Consider the following 15527-nt stretch of genomic DNA (forward strand, 5'->3'; position numbering starts at 1 on the left):
GCATGAGTCCATGTAATTCCTGAATTCATCCCAATGCAGCACTACAAATTAGTGACTTCATTGGTTGATATATAGAGATAGGTTGTACTGAGATTCCTTTCTGAGCAATTGTCAATCTCTCTGCATTTTCAGACACTTTTGGGAAGGAGAACTTTAAAAAAATAAATCCTAGGGAACTTCAAGCCACATTGTTTGTTTGTGGGCAAACTGTAGAGATCATATTTCAAAGTCAGAACTCTTCACAGAGAACACACCCTCTCAGTACACTGGGCACAAATTTAAGTTCTCAAAGCTGAAATATCATTGAGCACAATGTAGAGAATGTATTATGGTCTTCTGAATATTCCTCTAGGAATTGTGTAAAATTTGGTTTTGGATGCTGACTTTCACCACTGTTAAATATCATATCTGAAGTTAACTAGGTGAAGTCTAGTCCTAGTGAAACAATGCGGTTTGCAGATCCAGTTTAGTAGATTATGTTCAGCTGTGTGATACTATCTTCATCTTAGGCTTGACCCACTAATTAAGTGAAAACACAACACTTATAGGGCTTATATAGGACTTCACATTTAATTATTTTCCTAGTGAAGGTACAGCTTGTATTCTTCAGTGCTGTTTGTAAACTGAGAACAATGGTAATATTGTACCTGAAATATTCAGACATCATAATTAAGGGAATCATTTGACCTACTTCAGTAAAGAATTGCAAATGCTGCTCCTACCTCCAAAATATATCCTTTAATTAACAGTCTGGGTTAAAAACATTAGCTATTCTTTTGACCTCGGAGATGATAGCTCAAGGCTGATGTAAGCAGCTTAGAGGAAGTTTGTGGGGAAAAGGTTATGAAAGATTGAACTGGTCCCTGCCTTTTTGCATGTGATCTGCGGATAAACAGCAGAGTTTGTCCAGCTTCTACTGTTTATCCATTTTTCAAAGTGACCTGTTGTTGTGCATGTTAATATTGTAAAAATGACAGACTGACTTAGTAGTTGCTATCTAGGACTAGGGTTCACAAACTGCATTTATCTGTGATGATTTGGTACTATTGATGTGTTCTAGTGACTAGTCCTTTCTCAATTTAGACAGGTGCTGGCAAAACATACACCATGGGCACTGGATTTGATGTCAACATAACAGAAGAGGAACAAGGGATTATATCACGTGCTGTTAAGCATCTTTTCAGATGTATTGAAGAAAAAAAACAAGCTGCTATTAAACAAGGACTTCCCCCTCCAGATTTTAAAGTGAATGCACAGTTCTTAGAGGTAAATATGATCCGTGTTTGTGTGTGTAACTTAAGTTTTTTTGGAAAGCAAATTAAACTTCTTTTTCTTGTGCTACTTTTACATTCTTTTCCCACAAGATGTTTTGAATTAATCTTCAAGATTTCAAAAGGAAATTTCATGGAGTTTGCTTCAGCTCTTCAATTTATGAAAAACAGCCTTTTTATCTTATTCCAATTATTTTAGTAGTTTCCTTTACAGGGTTATTTTGAAGTGTAGAAGTAGTTTTATTAGTCATCATTTGTCCCTTTCCGCAGCACACATTTGCTCACAGAGCCTGTTGCTCTTGCCTGTTTGAAATTCTTTACAAAACCTTTAAGCAAAAAACTATTAAAAAAAAAAAATCAGTTGTACTTTTTGCCTTTGAATTGTGACTGTGCTTCACCTGATTTTGTCACTTTGCCATAGATTTCTTTAGCTTTCAAAATCTGTTCAGGAGACTTATTATATTCCTTTCACCAAAGGAGAAACCTAATATAAAAATAATTTTCTCTGATCCCCAGTGGTTTAGGGTTGAGCTTCTGTGTCACTATTCCCTCTTTCATTAGACCCAGAGAAAACCTGTGTCAGTGCTATGCAAAAACTGTTCCCTTTGTGTTTTCTTGTAGACACAGCTACTGGTAAGAGAGGCCAGAAGATCTTTGATCTTTCTGACCTGCTGCAGCAGTTGGTTTAAATTTTGCAGCTTTTATGTTGTGTCTCCTGCCCATGGAACTGTTTGGTTTTGGTTTTTTTTAATTGATTGATTTGGGTGTAATATATTTACATTCGCCACCAAGCTGCAAAATCTGATGCTTTAAACACAAGGAGAGGAAGAATCAATTTAAGGAAGAGGAGGTGTAAATGTGTATTACTTAGTTCAGTATTTGTGACTTTATCTACTTTGGGGGGAAAAAACTCCACTTTTATATGACCCAAGAGAAAAGCTGTTGGTTTCATTACTGCTGAAGTAAAGTGAGTCCTTTAGTCATATGTTCCTATAATTGCTTTAAAGTTTAACAAGCTGGCAGTAGTTTTGCACTAGTTTAGGTTTGTCACTGCTAACCTTAAGCAGGGCTTTTTGTTGCTCTGGCTAATGTTTGCCTAGAGAGAGCCTGGGCCCAGGCGTGGGCCGTGGGAATGCTGGAGTCTTCTGTTCTCTCTGAACACCGGGAGCTGCAGCTCCTTTTCTGCTTAGGCAGCTGCAACAGTAGGAGTGTAAGGAGTAGTAACCAGTGCAGTTTCTGAATTCCTTGTGTTTTTTGATGTGACATTACAAATGTGACTCTGAGAGTCTCAAGATACAGCGCAGTAACTGAATGTTACAGTGATAATGATATGTGGGATCGCAGGCATTATGACATTTCAGATGAAATGTACATCCTAAAACCTCTCTTATTTATCTAATTTAGAGAAAGGTTGTTACATGTATAATAGCTTCTCCCTTAACAAAATGTCACTTTTTAAAATTGTACTGAGGCTAAATAGGAGCTTTCCCAGAAAGAGCTTTTTCTGATTAGTTATGTATTGAACACTACTCCTGAGTCAGAAAGTATCCTCTTCCTCCCATCCTATCTACCATTAGGGCTGGATTACATAAATAGTAATTTAGTCATTGAACAAGCTGAAGCAACATTTTATTTTGGAATAACTTTGAAGTCTGACAGCTGGATAACTATTGGGAACAGTGACTTCTGTTTGCTACTTGCTTGCTTTTCTTTAGTTTGCTGCAGTTTGTCTCTCTTAACTCCTTGCTTTCCTGCTGGCTTCTCCAAAAGACAGGTGTATACAGTCCCATGCAATTGCAGGGGCATTATCAGGATCCTCTCTAAATCGTGGCATCAGTTCGTTTGCACTTACCAAGGTAAAGCATTAGTGAGAAGGCTCCTACTTAGTGTATTTATGCCTAATAATTAAATATAATCCATTTTTAACATGCAAGGATTCAAAGGCGTCACATTCAGAAATGGTGAGCCTTTTCTTCTCAGGGATGGATTTTTACTTGTGAGAGGAGAAAACCTGTAGCTTTTGGTGTATGAGAAAGTACATTGGGTGAATACAGATCTATTGCAGTGGTTCTTTGGCTTTTACCTAGAGACTTTGATTAGGGATTTGATCAGTCTGGCCTAAGCTCTGCTGAAGTGAATTGGTGTAAGCAAACTGAAGACACTGGGCTGCTGCTTTTTCTGTGGTTGTGTTGTGTTTGGGTTTGTTTGTTTGTTTGTTCGTTTGCTTTTAAATGTTTGCCCTGATATCTTCAAGTGGATCTAACATCTTTCCTAAAACCCAGAACATTCCTATGAAATGATAATCCATCTTCTCTAACACTGATAACTGCATAATAATTTTTGATGTCTTTGCTGGTACTGGTAAAATTTGCTGACCTAACAGTCTGATGTGCTTAATGACACTGAGTTGAAAGACCACTAAATGTACACGTACTTGCCTTCAGGACACCCAGGGAAACATGCAGAAAACATTAAGCAGCCTGAAACATGTAGTAAATAGTTGCTGTTACTCATATGATTGTGCCTGAAAGTTATAACTAAATCTGGGGCACCAAAGCATAGGTGTTGTACAGAGGAAAGTACAAAAGCCCTGCTCAATAAACCATGACATTATTTTTGGCCTACTGGTTGGTGTCTTTAATAAGCAGCTTGCACAAAAGCTATTATATGTTAAATTCCTTCCAGGGGAGGAACAGTTTATCTAAATGAAAGAGAGACATAGAATTATGAAGGTGTGAGAGGGGAGATGAGAGAAGGTGTGATGGCAGGGAGAGCAAGTGGAGTGAGTTTGAAGTGTTTGGAGGAGAGTGCAGCCAACTGAATCTACAAAGCAAAGTCAAACCTGAGGACAGCAGGTGCCTGCTACAGAAACCACTGCTGCCGTCATTCTGCGGGCATCCAGTGCCACCCCTTGCCTCATACCACCAAAGAATTTTCTCCCAGATCTGATGATGTGAAGATTGTTGGGGCTTCTTTGGGTGGTGTAATAGTAAAGTGGGGAGATGGCTGCTCTATCATCCTATTGTCTTTGTAAGTTTGTATTCTTCACAGCATCCTTTTTTGAGAGCTTTGGAATTTGCATTTTTAGAATCTTCTGTATGTACCATGCACGATTTATTAGTCATTGGAGGAATTCCTAAAGTAATATGTATTTTTTTTTGTCTTGTTTTTTTCTCCCCAGCTTTACAATGAAGAAATTCTTGATCTGTTTGATACCACACGTGATATTGATGCAAAGAATAAAAAATCAAATATTAAAATACATGAGGATTCAGCAGGAGGAATTTATACAGTGGGCGTTACAACCCGAACTGTGAATGGAGAATCAGAGGTGATAACTGGAAATAAATTGCTCTGTAGCATAGCGAGTGCTTTCCACAAATGTTGTCTGTGTTGATAAGCAGTTAAAAATAGAGGTTATGCTTGCTGACATCTGCATCTCAGACAATTTAGGTGTAAAGTTTAGTTGAAATTTTTGTTTTCTTTGCTTTCTGTACACTTAAAACTGATAAATGTCTGATACTAAGTGTGCATCACTTTCACTTAGTGCTAGAAATAGACTTTTGCTAATAGTGTAGTTCTGCTGGGAGAGAAAACTTTGGCGTATGTAAGTCTAATTTCCTAAATCTTATGTATGTTATTTTTCTTGTGGCAGGAAAGCTTTGCATGATGTTCGATGTGATATAAATTGCTCTTCGTGAGTGTGCATTGCAAATCTGAATAAAAATATTATTGTACCGTGCAAAAGTTGTCCATTTTTACCACTGGCGAATGGAAGGAAGATTGCTGTGTTACTACCAGGGAACAATAAAAAGAGCAGTACATAGTTTGAAGTGTTTTCTTTCAGAAACCACAAAAAACCCCAACTTTTAGTTCACTTATTTAAGAATCTTTGTGCTTTTGACATATAGGAGCAGAAATTATAGCAAATGGAAAAAGCTTGTTTATATCGAAACCAATAAGTGTTATAGGAACACTTTTTATTTAAACTTCAAGCAATATAGTGTACTTCTTGTCTGTCTTCTAGATGATGCAGTGCTTGAAGCTGGGGGCTTTGTCTCGAACCACTGCCAGCACTCAGATGAATGTTCAGAGCTCACGGTCACACGCCATCTTTACTATACATTTGTGTCAAACCAGAGTCTGTCCTCCATTTAACACCGTATGTATCTTGGCTGTTATTAAACTTCACTTTAGTAACTGTTTTTCAAAATGTGAATATTGTTTTGGCAGCTACTGCTGTCTGAATTGCACTTAGTAAAGATGCTACAGTCATCATCATGCTTGATGAATTTGCTAAACATTATTATAATTTGATTTAATCTGTGCATGTATAACCATCCTCTAGCCAGAGGCAACAATAAACTGCAGTCTCTTACATGAACCTGCCCATTCTCCTGTAGCATTTTCTTCAGTATTTTGTTGCAACATACACAAGCAAGAAAGGTAAAATATAATTTTTCTTTAATTGGGAAAGCGTTTTTCAGTGTCTCAGTAGTTAGTGGGTTTAAGATTGCAGTCAACTAACTGACAATGCTTGAGTATTGCAGATTAAGTGCTTATGTCCAATAAGGAGCAAGTAGAAAAGCATTAGATTCTGAAGCTTAGTGTATTTATTTCAAATGGATATATATTTGGGATTCGGATGTGTTGGTAGGTCTATCCACGTGACCTGAAATCTGAACTAGGAATATAGACGGAGCTGTTCTGTAGATGATTTTTTTTTTTGTGTCTGTAAATGTTCAGTTGTTAGTTGCTGTTGATGTATCTTGTAAAGAGGAGAGTTCTGAATACATGTCTACTACCAAAAACTACGGTAGCTTCAGGGGGGCTTAATTTGGTTATTCGAAAGGTATCAAAATTTTTAAGTGTTTCAGTGAAGTCCTAAGTAGCTGCTTAGCATTTTACACATAGATATCACATTTTTAAGCATGTGGAACAGTGAATTGGATTTGTAGTGCTTTTTGAGGGGGTTGCTTTTTTTTTTTTTTTTAACGCTGCAAATAATCATTTTCAGGCAAAAAGAGAGTTGTTCCCTGGTCTTTTGCGGTATGTAGACCTGCTTTATGCACCTCTTATAACACTTCTTCCCGCTTTCCACGCTGAAACCGCAGCCCTGGTGGTGTGGGCAGTGTTCTGTCTTCTCACTTGGGAGGGACTGGCACTATATTCAGAGCCCAGACAGGGCACCTCGGTCACTGCACGGTGACACTGTCCCCTCAGAGGTTTTGTTTAAAACTGTCTGTGTAGCTGGGGAGTGAGAACTCACCTGAGGGCCTCGTTTCCCGCAGGCTGCCAGCGCAGCAACCCACCACACCAGTGCTCTTGCGGCCTTCCCCACCAACTGAGCCACCCACTCTTGCCTGGTTTCTAACAGAAGTTTGTGTTAGAGAAACAGGTGGCTGCTTTCTGCCCTGTGTCAAAACGTGTTTTGTTCCCTCTTTTGTTTTTTTGTGGGTTTTTTGGGGGGAGCTATGCAAGATAATTTGGCTGTCTGGAGCAGGACATTGCTAAATCCTGAATCTGCAGGCAGCACCTTCTCCTCTCCTTGCAGTGTTTGGGAGAGCAGAGATTAGACCTGACATTGGCCTCTGAACGTTCCTGGAGTGTAAATTAATACGAGCCCTTATTGGGTGGCCAGGAGAGATGCAGCTCAAGTTTCTGTTGTTGGTGCTGTCTGGTAGACAACAGTTTTGGGAGGCCTTTGTTACCAGGGCAACGCAGTGCCAGGGATGGGGTGACTCTGCCCGTGTCTCCCTGCGTGGCCCTGGGCTGGGCGGGCAGCCAGGGCCGCAGTGCAGACATGCTGCTCCTTGTGCTGCGCTCACACCCGCTGCGCTGCTCAGGAGATTCCGTACGTATATTTGATTTACTAAATAAGCGAGAGAGATAGAAGGATGTATTAATCCTTGCTTTGAGTCCTGTGAAAGAGAGAGTGATCCACCAGCAGCATAAATGTCAAAATAGCTGAAAAGGCGTGATAGACCAGCCTGGAAGCGGCACAATTCCTGTTGTCCTCTGAAACTGCTACACAAGGAGATTGCTTAAGAAGTTTGGTCTGCAGCCACACACATTACCCCTTGCACTAGCGAGGGAGCTGTGGGCTAACTGGCTAAGGACATAAACATCATTGCCACAGAACATTTGAGGGTTTCTTTTAAAGAAAAAACAAACCAATCTGTGGTTACTGTGATAGAAGATTCCTATAATAACAAAGCCTGTAGATTGGGCTGTGAGAATGTAAGTCCAGTATACACTTGCTAGATGCCTATTACATGCTGCCATGGCAAGTAGCGAGAAGTTGCCCTGCGATGTTTATTTTAGTAGAAAGGTCTGGAACTGGGTGATTTACAAGATTTTTCTCATTCAGCGTTGCTTTCATGGCAACAGGTCTAACCGAACTTAGAGTAAAATAAATCTCCACGGTATATGGTACAGCTACAGTAATTGACAGAAGGAAAAAAAAGCTTGGTATTATCTAATGAAAAAGGATAGTTTTACTGCTGTGCTTTGCGATGTGAAGTGGAAGAGGCCGAGACTATGGAACCTGCCCAGGAACACACTGCACTACAGGCAGGTGCCCCACACTGATGGAAGCGTGTATCAGGTGCCAGTCATTACAGCTTACCTGGGGGGCTGAGGGGAGAAAGGAACCTCTTCTTCCTCCAGTGGTTCCTATGCTGCTCTTATCTCCTGATCAAATCAGAAGTGCTGGTGCGATACTGGTTGCTGGGGAAGCTGACTTAAAAAATTAATTCCTAAAATAAAGCTGAAGAATCATGCCACAGGGAAGCTGATGATAGGGATTAGAGAGGTATAAAATCAAAATATCTCTTGAGTTATTTGGCAGGGTTATGAACTGGTAATTTAGGAGGGCAACATTGTCATTACTTTTTTTTAAAAATCAATTTCCTTTGACAATTGATTTAAGACTTGCATTCCAGGTGAGGTACAAATTTCGTTGCCCAGCTTGTTGCCCTGAAACAATTGTAGCCCATATTTAGAAGTAATTTGTATGCTGCTATTCATGTGCATATATAGCTGGGTCTTAATGATGTGTTAGTGGATATGACTAAAATGGAGATAGGTTTTTGAGAGTTACCGATGTTGTTGTAAGAGAATTGGTAAATAAGAAAGGAAGTGGATGTGACAAATAGGTAGTCTTGTAAATAATTGTTGATTGAACTTTACAGTAGACATGTTAATGTAAAAGATCTTACCAAGCTTTATGGGTTCTTCTTTATTTCAGGATAATGCCACTGATAACAGGATAATATCTGAATCTTCTGAGATGAATGAATTTGAAACTCTTACTGCCAAGTTCCATTTTGTTGATCTAGCGGGATCTGAAAGATTGAAGCGAACAGGAGCTACAGGAGAAAGGGCAAAAGAGGGCATTTCCATCAACTGTGGACTAGTAAGACACTACGATTTGTTTCCATTGGCTGTTGGTACCATCTTCTCTTCCTTTTTGGATTGCTTTGTTTTTAGGAATCCCTAAAGGAGAAATGCATCATGTGCAGAACAAGGGCTGTAGTACGAGACATAACGGCATATATTGGTGATTACTGGTTCTGGCTTGCTAACATTTTCTTGGTTGTACTAGACCCTAACTGGCAAATGATGGCACTTATAACTGTTGTGAAATATAGAGTAACTAACTTTTAAAAGCTATTGCGGAGCAGGGCTGTCAAACTCATTTTCACTGGGGGCCACCTCAGCTTCGCAGTTGCCTTCAAAGGGCCAAATGTAATTTTAGGACTGTATCAATGCAGGAGTTTGTCAATGAGTTTGACTCTCCTGTTGTAGAGATTTCATTTTTATTTTCATTTTTAATTTGTCAAGACTCTAACAATGGGAGAACATTACAACCAGTTTGCAAAGAGTACAGGCATGTAAAAAGTGTACGATGAATAAGCTTAATTGATCAAGCAATACTGGTTCTTTGTTATAATTATGAAACATAATGTCAGACAATCCAAGGCAAAACACTTCTAAGTAGAAATGAAATTTTTAACTTATAGTGTCACTTTTTTTGTCTGTGAACTGGCACTCTATGCGTGGTGGTTTTTTTTTAATGAACTGTATTACATTATTTAATTATGACTACAGTGAAAAGTAGAGCTAGTGATTATCAGTGGAGATTGTATTTTCATGCCTTTATTTTGAGCTACTTGGCTGTGTGAAGGCTCTGTGCAATTTTCTTTTAAAGACTCAAAAATACATGTTCATTTTATATGTGAAAACACGCCCTTTTCTCTGGTCTAGTTTGTAGTACCAGAGAAGTGTTTTGCAACTAGAATGTTCTTAGTGATTCTTTTGCTATCACAACGGTGATTCTGTAGTTACTCTGGTTATATTGTATGTAAGAAAGAGAAGGAGAATTTAGTTCATCACTGCACAGAGCCAACAGAAGCTTGGGGGTGTAGGTGAGACAGATATGTCCTTAACAAACAGGATACAAAATGCAGGAAAGTGAAAATCAGTCTGATAAAACTAATATTTTATATGATCACAAAACTTTCATTTACAGTAAATTCCAGCCCTCAGCTTTGGGAGACAGATTGAAGGTGATTTAAACACTATAAAACATTCACAGAATGTGGTGTGTGTGCAGGTCTTCAACTGCTGGGTGCAATAAGACCATTTTCAAGACTAAGAACACGCTGTACGGGGTGCCATCTAGAGGAATGTTCTTTAATTTGGCATGTGAATAATCTGATTAAAGTACATGCCGTTGCACATTAAAACTAACTTTACAGCTGAATGCTAGGTTGTTTATAAGCAGGAATTAGACCCTTTCTTAGCAATGAAGAAGGATAGCCATGGACTACATAATTTCAAGCCTTAAATGCTTAAATCTTTGTCAGACATTCCTTATTTTATATCTGTAGAGGTAGTAAATTCTGCTTTTTTTTCATATTGTCGTGGTTTGATTGTGGGGTGACAATAAAACCGTGGCAGATGTATTGTTAACCTCCTCTCCTCTCCTTTCCCCTTCAGCCCCTCCCTCTCCCCCCTTCCCACTCAGGACAGGCGATTGGGAGGGAAAGGAGGACAGAGAGAAGAGAGTTCGAAAAAATTAAAAATGTTTTACTAATGCTACTAATAGAAATAGAGAAAATAATACAAAATATACAAAACCGATCTTGAAAGTCCCGGCAGCTGCTCCGGCAGAGGTGGGGCCGGCACCCGAAGTCCTGGACTGGACTCTGCAGCCGACCGGAGCTGGATTCAGTCTGTCACTAGGTCTCAGTTCGCAGGGACAACTCGCAAGGTCCTCTCCCAATGTCGGCCATAAGGAAAAGGGACGAGATCCTCGTGATCCTCCACTTTTATATGAAGTATGACGTGAATGGGATGGAATACTTTAGTTGGTCAATTTTCAGTTCATCTCCTACTTGCACATCTCCCGGGATGCATCATTATCAATGACCTTGCATTCCATTGCTATTTCTTCAAAACATGTACCTAACTTTCAGGAAAACTGCAGTTAGTAAGACGACTTTAGCTGACGGGGAAATTCACTAAAAGAGAAACTTGTTTTTAACAAAACCAGGACACACATTAATACCCTATATCTTATTCTAAAGGTAGTATAAAGCAGATTGATAAAATTAATTTTTAAAAGAAAATAGCTACAGCTTGAAGTAGAGATCAGCTTTAATAATTATTGAAAGTAAATGTTTTTTACACTAAGTATTTCTAACTTTAGTTTGCGACTGACATATCAATAAACAGTGCACACAAATTGTGCTAAGCACTTAGCAGTTGCAGATACCAGACTGCAAGTCATCTGATTCACTGTTAATAGCAAGGAAGTTTATAGATATCTACTGTAAAATGTAAGAATCTTTAGAATTTTTTATTATGTTAACTTTCATGAGCATATTCATTTATTCAGAATATACAGACCTCAGTTTGTAGCTTTTTTTGAGACTAAAACTACTCAGGAACTGATTTTTAACTTGTGTGTTACATGATTTGGTGTGTTATAGCTGGCACTTGGCAATGTAATAAGTGCACTGGGAGATAAAAGTAAGAAGGCGACTCATGTACCGTACAGAGATTCAAAGCTTACAAGACTACTTCAAGACTCTCTTGGAGGAAACAGGTATGAAAACTGGAATGTTTTATATTTTTCATTGTGAATGAACATGAGTGAGTACATACTCTTCAGAAAGTAAAATAAACATTAAACAATGATAAAAATAGCCACTTTTTTGTTGGAGGGAGGTTCCAAATATAAATGACTGTCATGGTAGAAAATGCTGGTAATGCAGGGAAAAGATTTTAAAGAGGCTTTTTGCATCGTTCTTTTCAGTACTATTGTAGCTTTACTAGATGTGAGGCTTCAAGTTACTTAGAAATTACCATTTCCAGGACAAATCCTTTCCATGAAGACATCTTTAGATTATATACAGCATAAATGGTAAATTTTGTTATTGTGTTATAGCCTTATTAATTACAGCATAGTTGAAACCTGTGATGAGTTCTTCTTTTGGAGAGGTTTTTTTTTGTTACTTTTTTTTTTTTTTAAATGGTGCTTAATTCTTTGCTCTGACCATCATGCACAGGAGCTTGGAGTCAGCTTGCCGCAGACACTGTCATCTTTTTGTAAAGGCTGTAATCTCAGGGTATGGTGCATATGTCCAGTTATCCGATGTTGGATTAGAGCCTAATAAAAACAAACTACTGTATCACCAGAATTGTTTGTATGAAGCTGTTCTGTATACCTACTGCACAGGCAAGGAATGGAGACTTTAGCCTCCAGAAGCTTTGTCTAAGCAAACGTTAAGAAATTTATTAAAATAATACAAATTTTGTAGTTTTAATGTTAACATGTACAAATACAAAAGAGAGTGTAGTAGAGTATGCTTTAGCAAGGTAGTATTCTTATTCCTCTTTAGTCGAATACAACTGACTGCTATTTCTGGAGGGCAGGAAGTTTTCTGGGCATTTCAGAAAGGAATAGGGAAATGCGGAAGAGAATTCTTAAATTGTTGCTCTGCTCTTCAGAGAGAGAATTTCAGCAACACCCTGCAGCACCACAGTGCAAGGAAACACAAAGAGCCGGACAACACAAGCAAAATAAAGACTAGAATTTTCAGAAGTGCTTAAGGGAGAAAGAAACTCAATTATGAAAAAAAAAATCAGCAGAAATCAAGAAAATAGCTCTTCTAAGCTCTCTCTAAAAATAACTACAGATAGCATTTCTTGACTAATTTTTATATCAAATACACTTAGGTAATTTGCATTTTTTTTCAAACCACTTCTAAAATTGCATATTTGTTGAAGAATTGTTTTGGCTCTAAAATATTTTCCTGTCTTATAGCTCTGCTGCTCCCTCTCCTGTTCATAAGGAGAAATCACATAGTTTAGTGTACAATGTACAGAGAGCAAATGCTGTCCCAGAGCATTTGCATGGGTATTCAGATATATTCTTTCTGTCTGTTTTTGACTGATGTTGAATTTGTGGATACCCCCTGCCACCACCACCTATATTTATTTATGTGATATACATGCTAATACATGTCAAGTTAGCAGTTTGCTGTTAAGGAAGAATTATACACATTAACATGATTCAAATATTTTCTTATCCATGCTTTGGCAACCAGAATGTGTGGGAAAGCTAAATTTTAATAAATATGCTGTTTTCCTTCCGGGAAATTATTGGATTTCTGTCAGCCTGTTCTCTTAGCCTTCCCAATTCTACTCTAGGTATTACAGTCCACATTGTTTCTCTTTTGCAAATACTCAAAAAAGATTTATTGGTGGTTATTCAGGTTGGATTGCAGTGAGTCCTGAGTTAATGATGATGAAACCATTGTGTTATTGTACTATTGTCACTGTAATCCTGACTTTAAATATAATGCTATAACAGTTATGAAGCAGCATTTAAATAATAAGAATACAAAGTGTTGGTAGTTTTGGAAAGGATTTTGTCTGTCTGAAATTATGGAATTATGTGAAAATCAGAATCTGGTCTGCCTAATGCAGATATTGCTCCACTTCCGTGGAGACAGTGCTCTCTTCCTAGTGCAACCACCTAAGCTTTCATAGAATCGCAGGATTGTTTAGGTTGGAAAAGACCTTTAAGATCATGAAGTCCAACCATTAACCTAGCACTGCCAAGTCCACCACTAAACCATGTCTCTAAGCACCACATCTATGTCTGTGGTGACTCAATCACTTCCCTGGGCAGCCTGTTCCAATATCTGACAACCCTTTCCCTGAAAAAGTTTCTCCTAATATCCAATCTAAACCTCCCCTGGGGCAACTTGAGGCCATTTCCATGTGGTGTTTAGGGACATGGCTTAGTGGTGGACTTGGCAGTGCTAGGTTAATGGTTGGACTTGATTATTTTAAAGGTCTTTTCAAACCAAAATGATTCTATGATTCTCATAGAAGGAGATCAGGTTGGTCAAGCAGGACCTGCCTTTCATAAAGGTGTGCTGACTGGGCCTGATCGCCTGGTTGTCCTGTACATGCCTCATGAGGGCACTCAAGATGATCTGCTCTGCAACCTTCCCTGGCGCTGACAGGCCTATAATTCCCCAGATCCTCCTTCCAGCCCTTCTTGCAGGTGCGTGTCACATTTGCAAACCTCCAGTCAGCTGGGACCTACCCGGTTAGCCAGGACAGCTGATAAATGATGGAAAGTGCCTTGGTGATCACTTCTGCCAGCTCTCTCAGAACCCTTGGGGGATCCCATCTAGCCCCATAGGCTTGTGGGTGTCTAAGTGGTGTGGCAGGTCACTGTCTGGGGGCTTCATTCTACTCCCCATCCCTGTCTTCCAGCTCAGGGGGGCTGGGTGCCTGGAGCACAACTGGCCTTACTATTAAAGACTGAAGCAGAGAGGGCATTAAATACCTCGGCCTTCCCCTCATCCTTTGTCACTGTTTCCCCCTACATCCAATAAAGGATAGAGATTCTCCTTAGCCCTCTTTTTGTTGCTAATGTACTTATAGAAACATTTTTATTGCCTTTTACAACAGTAGCCAGATTAAGTTCTAGTTGGGCTTTGGTCCTTCTAATTTTCACCCTGCATAACCTCATGACATCCTTGTAGTCTTTCTGAATTGTCTGCTCCTTCTTCCAATGGTCTCTCCTTTTTTTCCTGAGTTCCAGCCAAAACTCCCTGTTTAGCCAGGTCAGTCGTCTTCCCCACTGGCTCGTTTTTCAGCACATGGGGACAGCCTGCTCCTATGTCTTTAAGATTTCCTTCGTGAAGAACAACCAGCCTTCCTGGACTCCTTTGCCCTTCACAGCTGCCTCCCAAGGGACTCTGTCAACCAGGCTCCTAAACAGGCCAAAGTCTGCCCTCTGGAACTCCAAGGTGGCCATGTTGCTGGTCCCCTTCCTGACTTCTCTGAGAATCGAAAACTGTTATCATTTCGTGATCGCTATGCCCAAGGCAGCTTCCAATCATTTAAATACAACAGAGAAGCAAATTTCTCTAAAGCCTGGTGGAGAGGCTTCAGTCCATCAAATGTAGGTGTTTTCCCCATCTGTTGTGAATTTAGGCCATGTAGGCACCTTCAGAGTGTGATCTAGAGCTCGAACTCCGGTTCTGACCCCTTTAGGCTGTTCTCATATGATGTGAAATGAGAGTGAGCTCCAGGGAATGAGGGATGGGACCATGGTTCCTCCATCTGCCTGTTGGATAATGAAACCATGTGACTAGAATGCAGAATTTTTTGCCTTTTACTGCTTTTGTGCCATTGGTTTTTGCTGGTCTGTCTGCTCAATAATTCATTTGGAGCAGGGAATTTGTTCTCACCCTGCATATCCCATGATGGGATGGCTGGAGGGCGTTGTAAGAACCTGGAAGGAAGATGGTCTTCATGAATAAATAGTTATAGCCAGATGCACTAAGGCTAAGTACTAGCGGCTCCTGTTGGAGAACAGGAGATAATTTGCAGTGGAGAATTCAGGCAGTTTGGACCTCGGTAGAACCTGAGGTAGGCACTGGGTACCTTAGGTACTTGTGCACATGCATGGATGAGCATTCAAGCAACTTTCAGATTACGTAGGTAGGAACCTCAGGAATTAATGAGAGCAGGCAGTCCTGACTACTGTGTGATCCAAATCGCTGTCTAGGACTTCAGGTTGATCTTAAGGACTTAAACTTCAGTTTACCTATGATTAAGCAAACTAAATATAATTTGAAAAGCATTCTAGGAATGCCAGTTAATTGCTTTTGTAATTTTACATGCAGAATAATTAATGGTCTGTTATCTCCTATGCTATGC

At 39.5% G+C, this 15527-nt stretch overlaps 1 protein-coding gene across 8 annotated transcripts in view; it reads left to right on the forward strand.

The window, feature by feature from the left end:
* The window catches only part of KIF21A (kinesin family member 21A), a 94399-nt gene that overhangs the window by 33188 nt on the left and 45684 nt on the right, over positions 1–15527 (forward strand). For all 8 annotated transcript variants that reach the window (XM_065658278.1, XM_065658227.1, XM_065658262.1 and 5 more), the window contains exons 3-7: positions 1084–1266; positions 4453–4602; positions 5299–5433; positions 8521–8688; positions 11270–11385. In XM_065658278.1, coding sequence (XP_065514350.1) covers positions 1084–1266; positions 4453–4602; positions 5299–5433; positions 8521–8688; positions 11270–11385 — 752 coding nt within the window. The remainder of the gene's footprint in view (positions 1–1083; positions 1267–4452; positions 4603–5298; positions 5434–8520; positions 8689–11269; positions 11386–15527) is intronic.

The sequence above is a fragment of the Caloenas nicobarica genome, chromosome 1 (genome assembly GCF_036013445.1).
Source record: "Caloenas nicobarica isolate bCalNic1 chromosome 1, bCalNic1.hap1, whole genome shotgun sequence".
NCBI lineage: Eukaryota > Metazoa > Chordata > Aves > Columbiformes > Columbidae > Caloenas > Caloenas nicobarica.